At 36.0% G+C, this 25,788-nt stretch overlaps 1 protein-coding gene and 1 pseudogene across 49 annotated transcripts in view; one reads left to right on the top strand and one right to left on the bottom strand.

The window, feature by feature from the left end:
- Nucleotides 1–25,788, top strand: part of RIMS2 (regulating synaptic membrane exocytosis 2) — a 612,947-nt gene that overhangs the window by 378,014 nt on the left and 209,145 nt on the right. For 30 of the 49 annotated variants that reach the window (XM_058698768.1, XM_058698770.1, XM_058698807.1 and 27 more), the window contains 3 exons: nt 5,131–5,287; nt 7,431–7,547; nt 16,453–16,518. In XM_058698768.1, coding sequence (XP_058554751.1) covers nt 5,131–5,287; nt 7,431–7,547; nt 16,453–16,518 — 340 coding nt within the window. The remainder of the gene's footprint in view (nt 1–5,130; nt 5,288–7,430; nt 7,548–16,452; nt 16,519–25,788) is intronic. The other 19 variants (XM_058698778.1, XM_058698784.1, XM_058698764.1 and 16 more) reach the window with 1 other exon arrangement.
- Nucleotides 25,403–25,678, bottom strand: LOC131495043 (ragulator complex protein LAMTOR5-like; annotated as a pseudogene).

Below are 25,788 nucleotides of genomic sequence, written 5' to 3' on the forward strand. Positions count from 1 at the left end.
TCAATAATGAACAGTTTCAGCTGCTTTATTTAGTTTTTCCAAGTTTCCAAGGCAGGTGTCTTGAAAATTAACTATGTCAGAGGTAATATTTCCCATTTGCTTACTTACTTTATTCTAAGTCAGAGGTAATTTTTACATTTGCATTGCTAATATTCTTCAAAGTAAATAGAATCTTTGATTGATATTGAAATTTAGGTTTCTCGGGGAAGCAATTACTGGCATGGATTTTGTACTCCAGTGGTATACCGAGTAGAAGAATGAGAATGGTTATAAACCAGCTATTCTTTGAACAAGTCGACTCACCCCACAATGCAGATAAACGGAATGTGTGTGTGTGTGTGTGTGTGTGTGTGTGTGCACAGTATGAGTTTATAGCCACTTAGACCATTAGTATTATTTTCTACTCTGACCTGAAACAATATGCAAAGAAATGCACATAATTTATTTTTCAATGGGAGGGTAGAGTGATGTTTTGATAATTGGCTCTTCAACATCACATATAATATTCTGATTTCCTAAGCTAATTACCTAACCCCAATACTCATTTTTTATCACTTCTGAGTAGCTCTGTACATTATGAGTCATGAACATTTTCTTAAAACTCTATATTTCTGTTTAGTTTTCCTGTGACTGCATTAGTTAAGTGTTCTTCTTATACCAACTCTTCCTCTTTTTCTCAATAGTCTCTCTTAAACTACGTGATCATCTCTTTTGTCTCTAAATATTCCCCTACCTTGGATTTCAGTGATGCTCTTTTTATAAATGACTCTCAAATCATTATCAACAGTCCTATTGTCTTTCCCAAGATTCTTTTCCATGTGTGTAACTGTTTGCCTATATGCCTGAAAATATTGTTATCTCCCCCTCTCCAAACTGGTAAACCTTCTAAACTTCTCTAACTCTTTGTAGGATACTCTTAACTTCCTAAGGGGCTAATCAAATGTTAAGATTCATTTATTTCTTCCCTTTTTTTGATCTTGTATCTGATCACAAATTGTTGTTGATTCATATTAGAATGTCCCCAGTCTCCATTGTTGGACTTTTTTCACTGTCTACATTCACTACTCTAGTGTTGACATCTATTTAAAGTTCTGTGCCTAAGTGGCTCAGTTGGTTAAGCATCTGACTCTTGATTTTGCCTCAGGTCCTGATCTCATGGTTCAGGAGTTCCAGCCCCACATCAGGATCCATGCTGACCGTCTTGAGCCTATGTGGGATTCTCTCTTTCTCCCTCTCTCTCTTCCCCTTCCCCGCTCATGCTCATGCTCTCTCTCTCTTTCTCTCTCAAAAATAAATTAATAAACCTAACAAAAAACAATTAAAAATAATAAAGTCCCGTGCCTTTAAATAGCATCTTTATGCTAAAATTCCAACATGTCCAGTCAAAACTACTTATTTGTAGTCTAAATTCTTATTTTCCACTGCCCACTTGACATTTCTGCTTGGAAATGTAATAGATATCTTCAACTTAACATGTCTAAGACTGAACTCCTAATCTTTCCCATCAAACCAATGGCAACTCCATTCTTTTTTTACTTGAATTAAAATTTTAGATTTGTTCTTGTCCTTCTCTTCCTTTTATCTCCGACATCAAATCTTATACAGAATGATCCCAATGCCTCTACTTTCAAAATATGTCCAGAATCTGACGACTTGCCATGTCTCCACTGGTGTCATCCTGGTTCGTCTTTTGCCTGACTTACTGCGTTGTCTCATTTCAGTCTGTTCTCAGCGTGGCAACAGTAGTGATCCTGTTTAAAGATAGGTCATATTCAGTTTCTGCTCAAAATCTCTAATGGGTTAAAATCACTCAAATCAAGGGGCGCCTTGGTGGCTCAGTTGGTGAAGCAGTCAATTTCGACTCAGGTCATGATCTCATGGTTTATGAGTTTGAGCCCCACATGGGGCTCTGTGCTGTCAACATGGAGCCTGCTTTGGATCCTCTGTCCCCCTTTCTCTCTGCCCCTCCCCTGGTCACATTTTTTTCTTTCTCTCTCCCTCCCTCTCTCCCTCCCTCTCTCTCTCAAAAATAAACAAACATTAAAAACAATTAAAATCACTCAGATCAACTGCCAAAAATCTTTACAAAGTGACACAAGGCCCCCGTGATTTTCCTCCTTCCTCCAGGTGTCTCTGATCTCCTCCATTGCCTGCTTCACTCCAAGCACCCTCTTCTCCCTGCTGTTGTGAACATGTCAGACTGACTCCTATCTTGGGGTCTTTGCACTTGTCTTGGAACAACTCCTCTCTCTCTGTCCACTTGGCAAAGCATCTAACTTCCTTCAACTCTTTCTGAAATGTCAACTTCTCAGTGAGTCCTGTCTACACCTGACAACGCTACATAAAATTGCAAAACGTTTCCCTGTTCTGGCATTTTGATCTCCCTTTACTCTGTTCTGTTTTCCTCTTAGCACTTTACTACCTTCAAACATATCACATAATTATTTATTGGGATTTTTATTGTTTCCATCACTCCAACTGAAGCGTCAGCTCTACAAGGTCAAGGCTTTTAGTTTTGCTCACTACAGCACACAGAACAGCATCTGGCCTGCATGTACAGTCATAAATACTTGTTGAATGAATGAACGAATGTCCTGATTTATTCGGTGCGGTCTGTTGCCATCACCAGTTGTCTTACTCCAGAGTTGTACTGCTAGCCGTACGTAGCTAATTTAATTGAAATTGATTTAACATAAGTACATTAAAAATTCAATTCTTCATTAACCCAAACCAGATTTCAAGTGTTCAATAGTCATGAGGGCCTAGTGGCTACTGTATGGGACAGTGCTGATCGAGAACATCTTTACCATTCCAGAGGGTTCTGTTGGACAGTCTATTCTATGTTTTCTAAGATCAATTAATCTTGCTGCAATCTCTCAAATCTTTGGTTTGAATTGTATACTGCTGTCAGCTTCATATTCCTAAATGATTACTTAGATCATGAAAGATGAATGTGTTGTTAGAGCCCAGAGAGAGCCTCGAAGTCCGATAGATTTTGCTTTAAATCCGAGCCCTAGTATTTGGCACTTAATTTCAATTCCCTAGTAAATGTCTCAGTGTAAACTTTAGTTGCCTCAGGTATAAAATGGGGATAATATTATCTTCTTTGCCGAGTTGGTTCTATCACATCACTTATACATTCCCGGGAAAGCCTTGTGCTCTGCAAAATCATGGACCAAAAGATCAGACCATTCAAAACCCACGTAGCTTTGTAACCAAAACGCTAAAAATAAAAATGCAAGCACAAGTTTTAAAGGTCACGTTAAGTTTTAAGCAGTAAACATATTAGATGTAGGATTTGAAAATAAAATGAAGGTATCTGGGTGGAAGGAGTATGTCTAGAAGGAAAAGAGGGTAAGTCTGAAAAGTTATGATGTCAAGGGAAGTACTCACAAACACCAGGAAGAACCCATGCAATAAATACTTGTAAGACGGAGTTTGTGACCGAAGCCGGCCAAAAGGGAGAACATGGGATGAATGAGCATCATATGTGGTTCTGTATTTCTCGGGCTTTCTGCATCCAGCTTTGTTAATGTACTTTGCTTGCAGCTGCTATTATTCGCTGGAGGTAGTGGACACTGTTGGTGCCCCACCCATAACCCCTTTGCTTCAGCTGGTTTACTCGTCCTCCGCTACTGTGAATGTTGGCTGCTAAGGACTCACAGCTGCCCCCCTTTCCAGAGAATTGGCCTTAAACAAACAAAACAATCTCACCTAAGTCCCACTGGCGGTCTTCAGTCAGTGACTGGCTAACCTAGGAGCACAAAAGTCTAGGATCCTCGCCTCAAAGTCAGAGCAACACTGGTACAACTCATGTTCCAGAGGCTTCAGGGGGATCTGACTGAGGTCAATGCTTGTGCTTTGTTTCTTCCCATGCCCTATTCTGCTCTTCTAATTCCTTTTTCCTGAGGCCACTCCTTCAATCGTTCATGCCCACCCACTTCTTTCTCTTGCTCTATTTCTCAGGAACCAACTTCAGATAATACTGCAGCATGTTAACATGTTGGGAAAAATCACATACGAACCAATACTTTCTCTGAGTTATTTCTGAAACAAGTGTTGTAGCAGAACACTTAGTAAAGTACCCAGCAGAGTTCCTGGCACGTAGTGAAAAGTCAAAAGCAGCCATGATGAACACGATAAAGATAATGGTGGTGGAGATAATCTCACTTCCTGCTCAGAAATGTTCAGGGTTTTTTCCACGACAAGCCTCCTGATGTTTTAGATAGATAGAACTTGAGTCAGACTTACCAAACTATTTCCCTACTTTTGCACCACATAGTACTGCTGTTTTTCTACCAACTTTGAATTCCTTCTACTTTCTTCCCATCTGTCAAATATCAGTTGCTTTCCAAGATTCATTTGAGTTATATCACTTCTATTACACTTTTTTTCTAAGCGTGTCAAATCGTTGGGCAGTTTCCCTTCTCCGAATTGTCGTGTTTTTATTTTCAGTCATCTATTGTATCTCAGCCCTGTCAAGCACTATAAGAAAAGCCATTTACACAGGTACTTCAGATAGCATTCAGAATGCTTTCTAATATTGTTTATCTCTTAAAGAAATAATCATAGACTTTTATGAACTTTTGTGAAGTTAATCGTTTTGAATATTTATAGTTGTTGAGACGTACCTGAAGCTCTTTTATTTCATTGAAGAGATGACAATGTTTTTAGAATAAACTTGCATCCTTTATTAAAGATAATTAACTGCCTACGGGCACCTGGGTGGCTCAGTCAGTTAAGCGTCTGACTCTTGATTTCGGCTCAGGTCATGATTTCATGGTTTGCGGCAGAATCAAGCCCCATGTCAGGCTCCGCACTGACAGTGCAGAGCCTGCTTGGGATTCTCTCTCTCCCTGTCTCTTTGCACCAACCCCCTTCACTCTCTCTTTCTCTCTCAAAAATAAATAGACTTTAACAAGAAGATAATTCGCTATATATAAAAGTTTTAGTCTACCTAGCACAATTAAAATATTTTTATATTATAGTACTATGTTTTGTTCATTATGCTTTACATTTAATAGAGTCAAAGACTTTCAACTTCACCAACATTTAATTTTTTCACTAAAGTACAAAATACAAAAGGACTTAGTGGGTAGATAACTGTACTTTTAATCTTTGTACCTTTAGATTATCGACACAATGGTCGAGATCTTCAAAGCTCAACATTATCAGTGCCAGAACAAGTAATGTCATCAAACCATTGCTCACCAACAGGATCTCCTCACCGAGTAGATGTTATAGGAAGGACTAGATCATGGTCACCTAGTGTCCCTCCTCCACAAAGGTAAGATACCATATACATTTTATTTGTAGGATGGTATGAAAAACCTATTTATCACAAAGAATCATTACTAATCTCTAAAGGCAATAAATTCTTACAGAAAAAAAGTTACTGAAGGAAAAGCAAATATTCTCTTCAATAAACTAAATAGTGAGAGTCAAATAAAATGTGGGCCACTTTGTAACTCTGGTTAAAGTATGTATTCTTTTATGTGAGAGTTGAAGATTTTAAAGAAGATCCCGCTTTCAGTTACTTATCCGTACTGAGCAGATCTAGTTAGAACCAGTTAACTATACTCATGAGTGATATTAGTATTGATAATTTAAGAAATAGGAAAAAATAAACATCTGATGGGGTTTCTAGGTTAGGAGCAATCATGCAAAGAATTAAAAAGGATGCACGGGTAGAGGGAAGAATGGCTCAGAAAACCTCCAGTGCCTGGTGGAAAACTCTAAGCAATCCTGTTAAAGACAGAGACGCTTAAAGGAATAAGAGCCATGGAAATAATGTATTTATTGACAAGATATATTTACATAATTCACATTTTACATACGTTACATTTTACATTAAGAAAATTTGAACTCTTAGAATGATAGTCGTATAATGCCTATTTTAAATGAATAATTGAGTTAGTTTTAGCTTTAGAAATTTTCCTTGTAATTTTAATTTTACACATAGTATTGGACTAAGAGAACTTAAGATTGTTACATTTATAAATTTAATTTATTTAATATATATGAATACAAGCACTTAGAAAGTGTTTACTTAATTTAGACACAATTAAAGTAATTACAAAGAAAATATATTAAATTTATAAACATTGTTTAAATTGTTTGAAGATTTTGATTTTACTAAGTTTGTAAATGAGACTAAAACTATTAAAAGTCTTCTGAAAAGTAATTGCTTAAATGTGGTAGACCTATCAATAGAATATTTGTAATCTGAAATTTAAAGTTTAAGAGAGGAGCATCCAGGCGACTGGCCGGTTAAACGTCGGACTTCAGCTCCAGTCATGATCTCGGAGTTTGTGAGTTCGAGTCCCGCGTCCGGCTCTGCGCTGACAGCTCAGAGCCTGGAGCCTGCTTCCGATTCTGTGTCTCCCCCTCTCTCTGCCCCTCCCATGCACGTGCTCTGTGTCTCAATAATAAATAAATGTTTTTAAAAATTGGAAAAAAAAATAGTTTGAGAGAGAACTGGATTTTGAATTTTAACTTTAATAAATTAAGCCATTCCTTATTTTTTTAAGTTTATTTATCTGTATTTGTCTTGAGACAGAGAGAGTTGGGTAGGAGAGAGAGAGAGAGAGAGAGAGAGAGAGAGAGAGAGAGAGAGAGAGAGAGAAGCCTAAGCAGGCTCTGCACATGCGCAGAGCTCCACATGGGGCTTGAACTCACGAACTGTGAGATCATGACCCCAGCCAAAATCAAGAGTAGGACGCTTAACCAACTGAGTCACCTAGGTGCCCCACCATTCCTTATTTAAAAAGGAAAAAAGAAAAAAGAGGGATGCTTGACTTTTTACCAGGAAAAGAATATCTGAACATACCTAAAGAAAATAGGCAAAGTTTTAGAATACATTCAGCTACACCTAATAGAAAGCCCATAATAAGAGCTCATATAAGAAGTTTATTCTATCATGAAAATGAAGTGTGTAAGTAGACATTCCAGGCCAAGAATGTTGACTTTAAAAAGTCATCATTGATCAGTTATAAAGACTTCAGTTTAGATTGTAAAAAACGGATAAAAGTCATATCCCTAAGACAAGATACAGCAATATTAACTATAAGCAACATGCTGAACTCATTTTCTCCACACAGATTTATTCCTCCTTCTGTATTTTATATAAGAATTACTACTAGAAACGTGGGAGTTGTCCATTAATAATTTTGATAATTCTTATCTCTATCCCCATTGATATTAGCTTAGTTTTATGTTTATATCTGTTATAGCAACAATCTAACTTCCCTGTCAACCTCCAGTTGAAATGTATCCCATTAGCCAGAGGTTCAGTCAGTTAAAACAAAAATCTCGGACTTGACATTAGAGTGATTTTTGTCTTTTTCTACTTTCTTTATTAATAAACCTCATTTCTTAATGTAGTATATGATTATGGTTTATTAAGACATTTAATGGATTTGCTATTTCAGTCGGAATGTGGAACAGGGACTTCGAGGAACACGCTCTACTGCTGGACATTATAATACAATTAGCCGAATGGATAGACATCGTGTCATGGATGACCATTATTCTCCAGATAGAGACAGGTAAATAGGATTAAATCCTATTAGAGCTTATTATAATCGCTGCCTTCAGGAAGAAGGTATTACCATAAAATATTTTCATACTGAACTTGGATATTTGTCATCTTATTTTTGAAAGCCATTTCCTTTATAATTCCTACATTCATTCTTATGACCACCAGGTAAAAAAAAAAAAAAAAAATGAAACAAACAAGAACAAACTTTTCGTTGGTTTAAAAAAAAAAATCATCTTGCTCTTGCCGTTTTGGTCCTTTGTTAACTCAAACCAGTTAAGTTAGTGAGTTTTCACATGAGGTTATAAGGACAATATAATGAAAATGACAAGTTTTATTATTTTAACATTATCATAACCAGTCATTACCTGTAAAAATACTTTGACGAGACAAGCCTGGTTTGTTTTGGAAACTGACACAAAAACTGATTCACGAAGAGGTTTTTCCTCATGGCTTTCAGTAAACCTTTTCCGCATCTTAAAGCATTATGGTTGTTGATTGCTGGATTTGGAGGAATTCTCTGAATTTGCTCCACTAAATGTGACATACTTAGAAATGACATATGTTTCAATGCATATGATAATTACTACTAGTTTGCTTTTAAGTTAAGCCAATTGATTAACCCTCTAATTCTTGGTTTGGTTATATATAAAATGAAAAATGCTATGGTATTTCCCCCACACTATCAAATGGGTTTGAGATGAGGATTAGGAAAGAAAGCTTAATTTACTCTTCAGAGAATATTATGATAAAATCACAAGGAAACTCAGAAGTCGCTTTGTGAGCATCCTAAACCGATTTTTAAAAAGACATTTAAATCAACTGATGTGAGAAGTTCCCAATATTTATCATTGTCAGTACTTATGAATTTAATTGTTTTTGTCTAAATCAAGGGTTATAGTCAATTCGGGCTTATAATTTTATCGTGTTGAGTACACTTTTCCAAAAGAAAAGATAGGGAACGTCTATCTATAGTCTTCAATAGTGGCGAACAAGTATTGGCTTTTGTGTCTGAGATCTAAGAAGTAGGAAGTTATTAAATTAATATCTTTATGAGTTGTCCAATGAAAGTTAATGTAGTATTTTATTTCTTTTTCATTTGTTTAACTTTTTCATCGTGATCTGTGTTTTTAGGGGTAATTATTGATATGGTACCTATAGAAATGGTTTCACATCAAGTACAATACTAAGTGAGAGATCGCTTGTTGGCATGATTAGGAGTTGGAAGGAGTCATATTAGGCTGGGTGAATGAGTACTTTTGTTGCCTTATAGAATTCTAATGAGTTTGATAATCTCTGGAAATTATTCATGTAGCAGTTCATAAACTCTTTGCTGTTTGAAAGATTGTTAAGGACACGACAAAAGAAAAAAATGTCTGAAATGACTTTAAATCCTTCAAGTTTATGTAAAGTTTTTCTTTAAGGAGAAATGGACCTGATATTTTCTCTGAAGACAATATGGTCTAAATCTTGCAGAGAAGAACAGAGTAAAATTAACCTCTCGAATTATCCTCACAAACAAAATTGTCACTATTATATCAAACACATAATAATTTATCAATATTTTAAGGCAAAAGGCCATAGTAGTAATGTTAAAAAAAAAAGTTGCTGTTCAATCCTTGGTATATAGTTAATATAGTCATAATTGATATGTCATTTTATTTTTCTTGTTTATTTTATAACTTTATGAATCTTCAGTTTGGCAAAATGTTCAAATAATTCAGAGGTTTTGGAAGCATTTGATCCCTGAAGTTTCAGCAAGTCTTTAGAGTGCTATAGATTACCAGATTATAATTACTCCTTATTGGGAGATGTTTAAAATTTTTTTTAAATTTTTTTAAACATTTATTTATTTTTGAGACAGAGAGAGACAGAGCATGAACAGGGGAGGGTCAGAGAGAGGGAGACACAGAATCTGAAACAGGCTCTAGGCTCTGAGCTGTCAGCGCAGAGCCCGACGCGGGGCTTGAACCCACAGACCGCGAGATCATGACCTGAGCCGAAGTCGGCCGCTTAACCGACTGAGCCACCCAGGCGCCCCTAAAATTTTTTTAATTAGTAAAATAGAATTTCTTTTATATAGGACTACAAAACTATTTCTAATATATTAGCTTTGAGTTATCTGTGTAATAATTGCTTATTAACATGAGGAATCAAAAATCAAAAAGTATAGTATTATCCATGTTAGGTAGCCTATCACATTATTAAACAATGGGTTCTTGATTTCTGTTTTATCCTTTATATTCTAAATATTCTAAAAGATTTTCACTAATAGAATGCATGTGAAGGCATCGTAATTTTTATGCACTGTTTAGAAGGTAAGAATACCCTAGAAGTCTTACAGTGAATTTTTGTGAATAGCATTTTATAGAGTCAGTCAGTAATACTGTTAATTAAAAAACCTAAAAGAGAATTTCCTTTGAGATAGTAAGTAAAATTTAGGCATTTTGAGGAGTGCATTAACTTTTCTTGTCAGTAATAATTGGGGCACTGGACCAGAATATTCTATTTAATATACTCTTTTCTTTTATAGGATTTGGAACCAAATGGCATTGGGTTTGAATTTAGGCTTTTTATTACTTGCTAGCTGTGTTACTTTGGGAAAATTAACATGTTTGACGCTCGATTTCTTTATCTATAAAATTAGAACATAGTACCAACTTCATAGAGTTGTTGGGTAGATTAAATGACACAGCACCTCCGGTTGCAATACTGAACTTGGATATTTGTACTCAAAACATGTGCCTTACCTTTAACATTTTAGAGGATCATGTGGCTTACAGATAAGTGACATTTTAATGTGCCTATTAAGTAGAAATATGAGAAATCAGTTAATTCAGGTATTTGTAAAAAAAGCTTTAGAGTGTAGAAACGTGAGTTGGACCTTGAAAAACGGAGAGGTTTATTCAGGAGAGAACAAGAGCATAAATACAGAGGCAGAACACACATATATATCAGAAAGACCCAGTGTGAATGAAGACTTGACATATTGGAAAGTTGTGCATAAAGATAATGACTTTGACATTGGCTATATTGGATGAAAAATACTACTATTCGGCATTAATTTATAGTATCTGGCTAAACTAAGTGATACGAGGAAATATAGTATTCATATCCTTATAGGTGGTGTTAAAAAGAATCCTATATCAACATTTGATTGGATCTTTATATCTCTGCACATCTCTGTTATCATTAGTCAAAATCCTATTCTGTGTTGAAAAGAAAATAGGTTCTTTACAAGTAACTCAGAAACTTGGATGCAGGGCTATTAGCTAAAATGATGAATTATAACATTATTCATCTTCTTCTCCATCCCCCCGCCCCCATACTTTTTGGATCATTGTTTCTCTGGTAAATCCTGGTAACTACTACTAGGAACATAATTTTCCTGGGACAACTTATGTGGCTTTCATATTAGAAATCACTTCAAGAGCTTGTTTACATGAGTTAAGTTAGTATTAGAATAATTATAGAGTACTAGATAATATTTCTGTAACATGTCAGAGATATCCTGCAGTATTCGTTTTTATGTCTGTCCTGGAGACCAAAATATATTGGGTACCTTTAATTTTATGCAGTATACTTTTAGGACAATGACAAAAAATACTATTAACACTGGCCTAAGATATATTACTTCATAAGTGTTTTTCTGTTGTGCATTTATATCCTAAAAAGAAAAATGCCATGTTATGTGGATCTCTAGGATACCTCACACACTTAGGCCATTTCTCTACTTTTTGTCAGCCAACCAGCTACCAGAAAGTGTCCAACTGACCCATAACTATTTATCGTTTTCTTGGTCTTTTTAGTTATCAACTATGAGGGAACCATATCTCTGAAAGTTTGAAAATACAGAGAAAGTAAATGAAAAAAAAAACCTCTCGTTACAAAAATAATACGTTTTATTTATTACACTTCAGGAGTAAATTTTAACATACCTCGATCATACTGAATTAATTTTAGGAACTACAAAGTAGCCAAACATTAACAATATAAAAGACACAGAGCAGAAAGCTTTGCATTAAGGTGAGATTGTTGGAAACTTTGCTTTCAAAAGCTATAGGTTATTTCAGAATGAGATATTTTATTTCCTCCTTTTGCAGTCCTGTTTGTTTGGTGGTTTTTAAAAGGGGACCTTCAGGCTCATCTGATATAATGGAAGGATAATTCATTATAAATACAATTTTGTTCTGTCTTTAAAGATTTTATTTCTTAATAAGACTCGAAGTATGTCTAGAAATTGGATCAGTAATCCAGTTCAATTCTTTGAATACTGAGAATTTCCATTAAGATTTCCAAAATCTTAATCCCTTTTTTCAGTTTTTAAAATTTAGGAATTTTTTTAAATTTTCTATTTTTTTCTTTTACTCTGCTCAACTTTTTTAAAAAATTCAAAAAGATTGGATGAATTACAATTTTTAACGTAATTTTTTAAGTCATTACTTAACTCATTATGTATATTCAAGACAGTAGTGTTTGCTTAGGTTTAATAATTCCATTAAGCTTGGAAGAAAAGTAAGCATGGTTTAACTGAGAAGAGTAAATGAAATATTTTTAAATTGTACCGAGTGGATGTGGCAAAGAGTCTTAGATAAATCTCTGGATCTTAGGTAGCTTTTACTACCAAAACAGTGTGGTTCATTTTATGTACTAGTCATCCATGCATTTTTTATAGTTTTCAACAGGATCTTAAGGGGGATCATGACCAGATTAGGTTAAGAGGAATAACATGACTATAGAAAAGTATGCATTCCGAGTTCTCCAGAGAAACAGAACCAGTAGAATAGATAGATAATAAGGAATTGGCTCGCACAGTGATGGAGGAGGTTGAAAAGTCCTCCCATCTGATCTATGCACCCTGGAGACCCATGAAATGATGGTATAATTCAGTCCAGGTCTGAAGGCCTGAGAACCAGGGAAGCCAGGAAATCCTCGTGTGAGGGCCAGAGAGATAAGACATGTCCAGCTCTAAAATGAGGCAGGAAAAAGGGAGGAATTCTTCCTTCTGCCTACTTTGTTTTGCTGTGACTCTCACCAGATTGTATGATGCTCACTCAGACTGAGAAGGACAATCTACTGAGTGCACTGATTCAAATGTTAATATCATCCGGAAACATCCTCACTGACACACCCAGAAATGACACTTAATATGAGCATTCCTCGGGCTATTTAAATTCACTATCACAAAAAGGGAAATAAACTGATGTTTGACAAAGGTAGTCCTCCCTTAATGTTTCCTTTTTCTTTACAGAGACAAAATTAATCACAGGCTCCTCAAGGAAAATGTAAGAAATTGGATGACAATATGTATGTTCTATGAGTTTGAAAATTTTAATAAGCTTTGAAGTTTACCTCTTTTCATTGGTCAAGTTATTTTCAGAGAAAATCTATTTGTTCTTAAGGCAATAAATCCCAACATCACAACTGTTGGGTATTATTTCCACTCTGTAGAGCCAGGAAATTCTTTTCTGAATACTGTTTTATTTATTTTCTTATACTACAAAAGTTTGTAATGTTCTGTTTACATTTCTAGAATGTCTCTATGATTATGTGAACCATTGCTGTTTTTGGAGGCTCACCATGAAAATAGCATAATTCTGTTTTTACTTTTTAATTCAATCCAAAATGTACTGATTGAGTGTGCAAAGATTTAAAATAGACATTATCCTGGCCTAGATAAACAGAAGATCCAACTAATTATACCAGCTCATATATCCCAACTAATTATATTACATAATATACCAACTAATTATAAAACATAGAAGACTGTAAGGCCTAAGTATAATATTATTAGAACAGATTGGAGAGAGAATTACTTGCTTGAGTATTGGAAAAAAGCTTCAAAGGCAAATTGGGCTTTAAAGATCAAGTAGAATTTTCAAAGGCCATGAAGTGGGGACATGGTGAGAATGATGGCATTCTTTGCAGAGTGATGAGCACTAACAAAGTCTTGGAGTCAGGAAAGTGGGGGGAGGGGGTATATTTAGAGAATCTTCCATGGTCTGGTGTGTCTAGATAAAATATCATAGTATGGGAGATAGGAAGTGATAGGATATGAAGATTGAAGGTAGTTTAGAACTTAATTAGTATGCCATGTAAGGGAATATATATACTTATATTTGATATATGAAACCATTGAAGGATTTGGAGCAGAGTTTGTACATGATCAGAAGCATAGTTTGCAAATATACTTCAAATAGAGTGAAGAATAGATTACATCAGGAAAGGGTTGGTTTTGAAGGGAAACGGTAGATTATTTCAGTAGACTTGGTAAGCCTGATTTATGGTAGTGGCAGAAGAAAAAGAAGAGATAAATCTGAGTTATTTAGGCATTAGAACTAGCAAGGTTTATAAATCAATTGAATGTGGAAAATAAGGAAAATGGAGGAGTTAAACTATGAGATTTAAAAAAAAAAATTTTTAATGTTTATTTTTGAAAGAGAGAGAGAGAGACAGAGCTTGAACAGGGGAGGGGCAGAGAGAGAGGGAGACACAGAATTGAAGCAGGCTCCAGGCTCCAAGCTGTCAGCACAGAGCCCGACACAGGGCTTGAACTCACAGACTACAAGATCATGACCTGAGCTGAAGTTGGACGCTCAATAGACTGAGCCACCCAGGTGCCCCAAATTATGAGATTTTTAAAAGTTGGTTTATTAAGTAAATATTTAAACCCTTAGTTAAAACGGGGATTACGGGAAGAGGAATACTAAGTTTCAAGGGAGAGTTAACTGTATTTGAAGCTAGAGGGTCTTTTGGAGATCGTGGAGTCCTAGATTCTAAAGAGGTACCTGAAGGATTGCTGTTGTAGATTAAGGGTGAAGCCGAATGCATAGGGACTAATCCCCTCACACCCTTGTTAGCCAGTCGTTCTGATTTTATTGGATTCCTAATTGCTGGTTTTACATAAAAATCTGTTCAAAAAAAAAAAAAAAAAACAAACGGTGATCTTCTGTTCAAAAAGAAAGTTTAAAAACCACTGCTCCAGCCGCCTCATTTCACAAATGCAGCACCAGACGTCCAAATAGGCAAGTGTCTTGTTCAAACCTCAAAATTAACATGTGTTTTTCTGAAGTATCTACATGACACTCAGGCAGCCATGTGGAGAGCCCAGGAAGCAGCTGGGAATGTGCTGTGAAACCCAAAGAAAAATGAAAGCTAAAAAAAGTGAGAGTTTACAACTATAAAAGCAATAATATTATCCAGAAAGAATGTGTTGGAATATAAAGTTTGAGGAACACATCTTGGGAACCCATTGCCTCTAAGGAATAAAGAGAGAGAGAATCCAGTAAATGAAATGGGTAAAGAAGCAGTTAGCTAGACGGGAGACCAGGCCATAAGAGCCTGAATTTTGGCTTAAGGAAGACCTAAGTTTGAATCCCAGTCCAGCTACTTAGTATCTGGCTGTGGGCAGATACTCACAGCCTCAGTTGTTTGGTCTGTGGCAATACTAGACCCTACCTCAAAGAGTTGTTATGAGAAATAAATGAGATAAAGTTGACAAAACTTTAATGGAGTACTTGTTACATGGTTAAGTGTTACATAAATACTATTTAAAAACATTTTTTAATGTTTATTTTATTTTTGAGAGAGAGAAAGAGAGAGATAGAGAATGGGGAAGGGGCAGAGAGAGAGAGGGAGACACAGAATCTGAAGCAAGCTCCAGGCTCTAAGCTTGGCACAGAGGCTGATGTGGAGCTCAAACCCACAAACCGCGAGATCGTGACCTGAGCCAAAGTCGGATGCTTAACCGACTGAGCCACCCAGGTGCCCCTATAAATACTATTTTTGATAGCCAGAGAGAATCATGTTTCGAAAACCAAGAGAAGAGAGAATGTCAAGAAGAGGTTGAAAATCAGTGTGTAACACCATAAATAAATGTAATATGATGAAGATCAAGAAGTTGAAGGATTTTTTTAGGATTTCACAGGTAACATTCACAGGATAGCTTCAAGGGAAATGTAGAGGTTGCAGTCACATCATGGTAAGCTTAAAGCATGAACGCATGAAGTGGTGACAAGAATTGTAGATGTGGCTAAGATGTCGAATGTTGTGAAGGAAAGTCAGAAACATGCAATATTTTGAGAGGAAGGTGAGATCAATGAAGGGTTAATTTTTTAGGATTAAATGCAGTTCAGGAAAGGAAGGCATGAAACAATCATGAACGATGGAAGGTTATGTGGGAAGTTAGGATTACAAGTAGAGAAGTTTCTTCCTTAGGTGCAAAAAAAAAAATGGCAAATGAAGGTATAAATATATGTACTCTATATTTAGAGATAAAATAGGGAAGTTGAGAGAGTTCAAGGTTGTTTTTTTTTTTTTTTTTAACTGGAATATAATGATCATCTGCCAAAATTAAGAGTTTTGGCATGAAAGGTTCTAAGAAGATAAAAGGGTTAAATTAGCGCTATGGAAAGAAGAGAATCAACCACAGATGGGTAAAGTGGTCATGGGCCATGAAACATAGCACAGCCAATAGTATGTTATAAACATATAAAAAACACAGTGTATGTTTTATTATTATTTTATTATTTTCTTCTTAAACTTTCTTGTTATTTTTTTCTTCTCTTTCCTCCTAAAAAAAGGGAAAGCAACTATGTTGTGTGACATTTTATAGATGGTGCTAAAGATGTTTGAGTGATAATTGATAAGATTTTGTTTTGAAATCTGATTGGTTTAAATCTTGATTTGTTATCTTTTTTGGTGTGTTTGTTTTGGAATACTTAGCTATTTTAACCTTTAGCACTGCCATATACAATGGACATTGGGAGGAAGGAGCAAGCTTTCTATTAACAATTTTCATTTGCTTTGCTTACTATCTGCTTATCTTTTTTGAATCTCACTTTTTAAAATTAAACTATACCTTTTCATTTCTTTCCTGAGTCTCATTTTTATTCTTGTTTCTGCCACGCTTGCAGTCAGTTTCTTACTCTACCTCGCTCCAGATACAGTCAGACCATTGAACACCATCACAGGGATGGCAGGTATATTTTTCTTACAATTGAGTCTGTTCATAGAATTGCATGTGCCTGTCTGTTGATATGATAGAATTCACTTCTGTTTCTGTTTTTTTTTTATATATACATATATGATTATTAATGAAATATAGAAATATTATCTTACTATAAAATAGTAGAAAATATAGCATATGTAGATATTTTAATTGCAGTAAGAGGTCAAAAATATAGCTTTCCTTTAATGAGCTAGTATCCTTTCTTGGATCATTCTAAACATTCAGTTCATCAGAAATTACAGTTAACTCTTGATTATCTGGAAGGATAGAAAAACAGTATTTTAAAAAATTAATTGCATTTAACTGACCACCTTCCTCAGCAGAGTTCATAATTATATATATAGAAGGAATTGATTGATTTTTATATATCTTACAATCTGATTCCCCATCTCCCCCTCACCACAATTGAGGAATCAGTCCTGTAAGTACTTAGATTGAACTGATCAGTTTATGGTTACCTTGTCCAAGGTGGCTGTGATCTACTCATTGGTCATAGATAGTCCTGGATCCACGGAGAATATTGGGTGTGGGGGAAAATCCTTGTTCATTTCTTCTTTTCCACCATTCTCCTTATATTGAAGGGAAATATCAGTTACTTGGCATTTAACACAAAGAAGGATAAACTAGAAAGAGAAGGGAAAGAAAGTCTCCAAAAGCTTACAGTTTCTCAAGGCTCTATGTAGCTTCAGGGATTTGAACTGGTTCTGTGACATCATTTTGAGTCCCTGCAGGCAGAGAAGAGAATGGCGATGATAATGTGGCAGGTTCAGCTAGTATAGACAAAGGATTATATGCTGTACTCACTCTATTGTTTCAAAGTGATTTGGGTTATGTGTGACCACTTTTGTACTATTAATTTATTAAGAGTTATTAATTTAAAAGTTTAGAAAAAATAATTGAAACTAATGAGTAAATTCCTAAGGATTGAATTCATGTAGATAAATGTGGAAGGAAACATAAGAGCTAACATCAACAATAAATACCTCATGACTCAAGTTTTGTGATGTCTTTCAGTAAATGTAATTGACATTTACTGCCTTCCAGTTTATTATATGATAGTGATAATTGCTGTATTATATTGTGTTTTGCATTTTCTCAGCCTCTTTTCTGTTATTTTGCTTTAATACTAAACAATTCTTTTTTGTTACATCTTTTACTGTTACTTTTGCTCTATATTATTTTTGACTATTTTGGAGTTGCAGTGGTTACACACTTACGTCATAAAAATGTGAAGAAATAGTTACATCACTCCTCATAATTGACCAAGACCTTCCTTAAAGTGGATACCATGAACGAGACATTACTGATTATAGGCTTATGCTAATTACTCTAGTATCTTCCTTTAACTGTGAGTTAAAATCTTGTACCACATTAGTTTTTGTTAATATTCTATTTATCTTCATTATTAATAAGCAGATTGCTTTATATTATTTGTTCTTTCAACAAACCAACATACATAGAATCAGTTCTTGATCAGCTCTGGGTTGGTCATTAATTTCATATACTTACCCAAATTCTGAACTCTAGCCTAGCAGGATACATTTCTGAATTGCCTTTTGGGCCATAATTTTGTCTATGGTCAGGAAACACAATATCATTACTGTTTATATTAAAGTACAACACAGTTAGGAAAATCAGTTTTAGAAAACAAGTGATCAAATGTCCTACTGTAAGATTTGCCATCATTTAAATGATGCCAGTGTGTGAGGCTAATGTGCACCTACTCCTAGATAAATTGGGTGGATTTTGTAAGCATGAAATTCTTTAGTTGCTTTTAAAAATACTCTCTCTCATCATTACCAGTTTGATACATAAAAAAGAATGTGTGTACATTGTAAAGCATAATGATAAAATGAACATCCATGAATCTATTACCCAAACTGGTTTATTTATTGCATCTACCTGTAAGATCTTTGCCTATGGAATCCATATGCCTCTTTCACTGAAATAGTAAACACTATACTGAATTTTCAGTTTAACATCACCTTCCTTTGCTTTTTTTTAAAGGGACTTTGATAATTTGTTTTCACTCTGCTAAATTTTTGAGTTACTCATTCCTTCTGATCCTCACTTCAATCCACTATGAGATTCTGGGATTATTGAAGATATACATGTATCCCTACCCTGAGTTTATTACCATAATATTCTAGGCATCTTGTCTTTAACTCAATCTCTGTACCTTTGTATATAGATCATCTGGTGACTTCTTGATTAATCCATTTTATTCACGGAAGATTTTAGCACCTGGCTTTAGTCTTCCTTTTCATAATCCCTGCCATCTGCCAGAATGATGTTAGTATTCACCTGAATGATTTATTCAGCACCCACTCTCTTTCTTGGCCATCTCAAATTGGTGGTAGTGAATTATCCCCAATTCTACTTTAGTCAGTCACTGCCATAGCCATACTCTGAATCTTATGTGAAATTGTTCTACCTTTAAAATCTTAGGGACTCCTGGGTGGCTCAGTCGGTTAAGCATCCGACTTCGGCTCAGGTCATGATCTCATGGTCGGTGAGTTTGAGCCCCGCGTCGGGCTCTGTGCCAACAGCTCGGAGCCTGGAGCCTGCTTCCGATTCTGTGTCTCCCTCTCTCTCTGACCCTCCCCCGTTCGTGCTCTGTCTCTCTCTGTCTCAAAAATAAATAAACATTAAAAAATTTTTTTTTAATTCTTAGTTCACATACTTTGTTCTTGGACCACAACTACACATCATTCTCTCGTATATATTTTTTACTGAACTACTTTACCTTACTAGTTCTTTTATCTCAATAGAGAACTCCACTCTCTTGACACCTTTTCCTTTTCCTATTAGTCTCCACTTTACTTACTTACATATCCAGAGGTGGAATCCGTTCTTAGAAATATCCGCATTTCCCTTGCTACGTTGTTCTTCTTTTACCTATTTGACAGAGTTCAAATCTGGATCCATCTCTTTCTCTTGCGGAATGGTTTTGAACTAAATTTTCCAAATTTTCCCCAACTCACCTTCTTGAGCCAAAATAACTGAACACTTAAAGGAAATGTGATCTCTTTATTGAGAGTTGTGGGGAAAAAAGAAAGGAAGGAGGGAGGGAAAGAAGGAAGACAGGAAGCAGGGGTGGGGGGGAGGGGGCGGTGGGGGAGAAAAGAAAATTAGCACCAACCCTCCAAGTGTCCAGTTTCCCAGCCCAGATTTCAAGGTGGCATTTACTGCAATAGTCTGGGAATTCCCCTTCTGGGATAAATATTATGTTAATAGCTCCAAGTGGATTGTAGTTTAGTTATATGAAATCTGCAATTATCTGATTAGAATGAATGTAGTAAACTCCACATGGCGTCCCCAGTCTGTGAAGAATCAGAACCTTGGTCTCTTTACCCCAACGTTGTAGAATGAAAAATTATGAAGGCAGTCTCTTTGGAAGAGATGAATAGAGGCTTAAATAATATTTGCTAAACTTTTATATTATTTCGGGAGACAAATATTAACTAATAGTAGGAATCAAAACACTTTTTCTTCTGACCCAGTTGTGCTAACCAGCACAAATTGATCTCTGAGTCACTGTGTATTTTTAAACACAGTCAACCTTTAAACAAACATTTAGAGTGGATACCATGTTACCTTGTATTAATGTCCCTTTATTAAGACATAGCCTTTATTTTAGTAAATATACCTTTTATATTTAAAAATTTACTCCCACACCTTACTTTTTTTTCCCCTAGTATTTACCTTTACTTAAAGCTATGCACAACATACTAAGGAATCACTGATGTTTGGCAACACGGTGGTAGTAAACATTATGTAGCGATGTCATGGAGGAGACAGCTAGGCTATAACTTGAAAGGGGAATTGGAATTATTTAGATTTATATAGAGGTAAGGTAGGATGTCAGTGGAATTCTAAAGAAACGTATGAGTAAAATTACTAAAGTAATACATATCATGTTTTAGTGCTGTTGAAGCATTATCCACAAGGCAGGGAATAGCAAGAAATAAATCTGGAATGATAGAGATGGTCCCTGTTACAGATAACTTGTATGTTCTATTAAGGAATTTAGATCTAAGACTGTAAGTGATGAAAGTACTTCAAAGAGTTTTAATTAGGAGATGGCTATAATATACTTATTCACTCTAGAATAACTACTCTAGAGACTGTATGGGATGGTTGAGAGAAGGGGTGGGAAAGAAAAGCATGCATAAGGATATTTGCAGAACTATCTCTGGGCAGCAGAAGCCTCTCTGAGCACCTGAACTAAGTAAGGTAATAGATGGAGAGATAGAAAGAAGACCAGAGATTTAATCAATTGAAATCAGTAATATGTGGTAAATAATAGGGCTTGGACGTTGAGGGGGAGCAAAGAGTCAAGGAACACTATGAGCCTTCTAGTTTTGGTAACTGGATGCATGTAGTACCTTAACAAAGGTGAGTATCAAAGGGGAGGAATGTTTGGAGAGGAATTAGTTTAAGTGAGGGACAAAGGAGAGGAATGTTTGGAGAGGAATTAGTTTAAGTGAGGGACAAGTTCAGTTTTGGAATTATTGAGAGAGTTAAGGTGAAAACTCTAGCAAGGAGTAAAATAAATAAGTTTAAAACTTATAGAAATTTGGGCTATATAGAGCACTTTGAGAGTAAATTCACTCATAATGGGAAATAGCTACAAAAATAAAAGTGAAAACAACCTAAGAAATAACCCATGAAATGAAGGCCAAGGATTTTTTTCCTCCACTCTGGGAAACATTAACAATTAAGTGGTAGATAAAGGAAGAGACACAGAGAAGGAAGAGTGAGAAGAATAGAGCTAAAAGGAGAGAGTTTGAAGCAGGAAGAAATAATGTCAGCAGTAAAAATAATAACTGAAAAACACCCAGGAGATTTGGCAAATGAGGAGTTATTAGTGACTCATCTCGGATGACTTCATAAGGGTGGCAAAGGAAAAAAAGCAGCTTGCAGTAGCCTGAAACATGACTGGGAGCTAAGAAATTAGATGCATTATGAATGTGGAGGAGAAATATTGGATAGGGGTATATGATATCAAAGCAGATTTCTCTCTTTCGAATACGAAATATCTAATGAGTTTGTAGACTGGAGAAAGGGATCCTTTAGGAGAAGATAGGTTGACAATATGGAAAAAGGAGAGGATGACTGTTAGAAAGGTCTTAGGTAGGAGAATGGACTCAATACACAGATGGAGTTTGTAAACAGAAAGACACTCTTGTTTATTTTTGAGACAGGAAGAAAACTGATGAGAGAGTTGAAACTAAGTAAGTTTTTAGCAAAAGGTTGTGAAGTTGAAGATAATTATGTTTCATAGCCTCAATTATCTTGCTGCTGTAAACCGAGATGATGGTGGTTGTTTTTGAGACAAATTCTTGAGGGTGGAGGCCCAAGGTTGAATATGATGTTGATTGGAAATGAAGAAGTTTAAAATGGTCATTGGTTAAAAAGTGATAGGAACTAAGGAAAACTAAAAAGATGATAGCAGCACAGCAGAAGTTGGAGGCCATGAATTTGCAGTGCGCCAAACTTTCCTGAAGTTATTCACAGTTGCCTCGATATGGAGAAATCAGATTATGGCATGGAACAAAGTTTTGGGGTTCTGATAAATGTTCGAAAGATTTGGGTGAGAAAGGAATCTGAGTGTTGATATGGGAGTGGGTCAGATGATCAATCATAGGAGTTTAGGATGGGTGAGGAAGGAAGGCAAAGACAGTGATACATACTGTCGGGAATTGGTATCGACTATCAAGTGAACATCAAGTAAAATTGGAGCGAGATTATGAGACACCTGACAGAATTAGCTATTGTAATCAGAATTTGAGATACATATTGGAACTTAGTGTTTCTGAGTTTAAATAGTTTCATTGGATTCTAAGATCCACAGTAGTTTTGGGGTGGAGGGTAATGCAGGAAAAATGTGAGGATGATTGAGGTTTTGAAGATCTTGTGGTTCAAGATTATTGAAGAGTTTTCTGCATGTGCACTAAAATCTCCTAGCATTACCATAGGAATCAGGATAAAGAAGGTAGCTGACAACCAGCTCCCCAAATTATCAATGACGAAGAGAAGAGATAATGATTGGAAGTTGAATAGATACTAGCAACCTGAATTTTTAATGGAGGTTCAAGCTAAGTTACATGCTTCATAGAAATAAAAATATTTACATTATGGTATGAGAGTAATGGCCAGAGTGCCTCTAGGAAGGCATCTTCTCCTAGATCCATAAACTATGAAATATGAAGGAATAAGTAGCTTCTCTTGCTGTGAACGATACTGGAAGCAGAGTTTGCAAGGTTGAGCTGGATATTATTTAAGGTAGGGATATGCAGGAACTGTTCTACAGAACAAAACCATTCCTTGATAATACAAGAAAGTTTGTTAACAATGGGTAAGGAGGTTTGAAAATAACAGCTAAGAGAATGAGAGGAGATTGAAACAGTACGGAAGAAAGTACAGGAGGTGAAGAATTTAGATGATATCCGGGGCAGTTGAGCTTGCCCTTTACTAAGTTTATCACAAAGTTGTTCTGGTGCCAGAATTGAGACTGGTTTTGGTGATAGATCCAAGTAAGTTGCTGGGAGGAATGCCATGGAGTTTGAAGAGAGACAGTGAATGGTCTTATCTCAAGGTATTTGGGGCCATGACTAAAACCTCATTAGAGAAAGCATTCTGATAAAGTTAGTGGAGTCACAGAAGATGAGATTTCTGTATGGAATGTAGACTTTTTTTTTTAAGTTTATTAAGTTTATTTAATTATTTTGAGAGAGAGAGAGAGAGAGAGAGAGAGAGAGAGAGAGAGAGAGAGCGCGTGCTCACACGTGTGCATGAGGAGGGGAGGGACCGAGAGAGGCAGAGAAAGAATCCCGACAGGCTCTGCTAACATGGGGCTTGATCCCACGAACCATGAGATCATGACCTGAGCCAAAATCAAGAGTCAGACACTTAACTGACTGAGCCACCTAGGTGTCCAGTAGACTGTTCTCTTGTAGATGCCATTTTCTGGTAAGTAGTACTGAGCGCCCTTAGTAAATGTGATCAAATCCAAGTAACTCATACTTCCTTTCTATCTTAATTTCTTTGTGTTATTACCAATCTCCTTCCACCTTCTGTTTGTGTTTCTGACTGTAACCTCTCTTAATGTCTTTGGAATTTTTCTTCATTAATTATTTCTCATTTCTCTTGCATTTCAATATCTCTTATTTTCATATTTTTGTTTCTTCTTGAATTAGTGATGAAATCTAGATAATACCTTCTTTCTGTTCTGCAAACCTTCAAGCTACTTTGAGAATGATTCACTTCCCTGTCTGTTAAGTCATGGTTTTGAGTATGTATTTTTACATATGCTTCAAACACTCCTTCATCAGCTCCTACGCTCCAACCCTCTATGGTTGACTGCTGCCTCCAGCCCTTTATTTTAACTTATTTTCCCTGTGATTATTATTGGCCAAGGCTTTTATATATATTTATCTGTGTGCTGCCTCTTTGCATCTGCCATTCTCGAATACTGCCTTTTTAAAGTTTCTCTAATGCATTACTATCCTGATTCTCATTCTATCATCTGACTGTTCTGTCTCCTTCTCTTGTTTCCTATTTCTCACATCCTCAACTTTTTGACTGTATGTTGACCTATATCCCATCATCTCTGTGGCTTTGACCAAAACTTCCAGTAGCTGGTATAGTTCCTGGCCTATAATATGAGCACAATAAGTAGTATTGAAATAATGAATCAATTAATCAATCAGTCAATCAATACTGAAATATAATACTGTGCAATGACTTCTCAAACTGTATCTCCAGTACAACTCTCTCCTTTGAAGGCCAGATTTCTCTACCTGATTGACCTCTGTACAGAATATTCTTCTATCTCTCACAAATTTAAGTTCAAAACTGGAGTTACTATCCTTCCTCCCTAGAATTCTTTTATTTATATTAATAGATCATCATTTCATTTTGGAGGCTGGGAATTTCAGGTTTTTGCTTTGGCTTGTTTATTTCTACATTTAATTCGTATGGGGATGTCAAACATGTTTGAGAGGGAAAAAAAAAAGTCCTTGCTATTGAACACTTTATGGTTCAGTGAAGTTAACAGACTTCTGAATCAAGAAAGCTCAATTCTAGTTCCAGCTCAGAAAACATCTGATTGTGTGACGTATCCCAAGTTTCTGTGAGCCTTAGTTTGCTTATTTCTAAAAAGACAGAGATTGGATTATATGACCTCTGAGATTCCTTCTAATCCTAACATTCTGTTTGTATAATTCTGTATATTGTGCATATTCTATGTGCTGTATATTTCATATTTTGTACATTGTGATTTATAATGTTTGTCATCCATACCTTCTTCTCTGTTTTTACCCCTATTACTACAAGTTAGCCTTTTCCTACTCTACTTCATTCCATATACTACTGCTGAATTTGTCTTCCTAATTCATTACGTTATTTACAAATTACCTTTGTTCAGAAGCTTTAGGTCACTCTCGTAGAAAATTAAACCCTGCCTAAGCTTCTTTACTAGGCATTTAAGATCTCTATAAACTGAGTCCAGGCTAATTTTCTAACTAATATTTTGCCATATTTTAATTTCTGCATGTCCAGCATTTCCATTTGCCTCTTTTTCCCTCCAACCTGATTTGTTGAACATAACAAAATTCTGTATACAAAATGACCTGGACCTGCTACTTCAAGCTGTGATTCTTCCTTACTAGTATTTTTACAAGTCAGTCCATACAGTGTAAAAAAGCTTAACTCTAAAATTAATAGAAAAGTGCCTAATGTACTTTAAATGAACGACCTAACTTCTGGAACTTCAATAGCTCTATAAGACACTTAACATAGGTAGAATTAAGTTCCTCTATGACAGGCTGCTGGAGAACGGATAGAAGACATCAAAAGGTCTGGCTGTGTACTGCCACTGTGATACTGTCCTGCTTCTGGATCATAATATTCCCATTATCTGATTCTAGACACATCACAGGAGTATCAGTGGGGTCGGAAGTTAGCCCAGCTGCTTGCTGAGCTAGAACAGATATCACCCCAGCATGCTAATCTGACAGGATCTCACAGCAGCCCAGATTAAGTCCTAGTGAATCTGTGCCCAGGATTCAAACAATGGGCGGATTCTTCATTGTGTTCTCCAGGTGCTGCTCCAGAGTCTCCTCCATCACACCCACTGCCCCCCCACCCCACCCCCAGCCGGGGACCCTACAGCACAACGTGTCCCTTCTCTACCGCATGTCTCCCGCCCGACTCCTTTATGGTCTCCATCTATCTG

This window comes from Neofelis nebulosa, chromosome 14, assembly GCF_028018385.1.
Source record: "Neofelis nebulosa isolate mNeoNeb1 chromosome 14, mNeoNeb1.pri, whole genome shotgun sequence".
Lineage (NCBI taxonomy): Eukaryota > Metazoa > Chordata > Mammalia > Carnivora > Felidae > Neofelis > Neofelis nebulosa.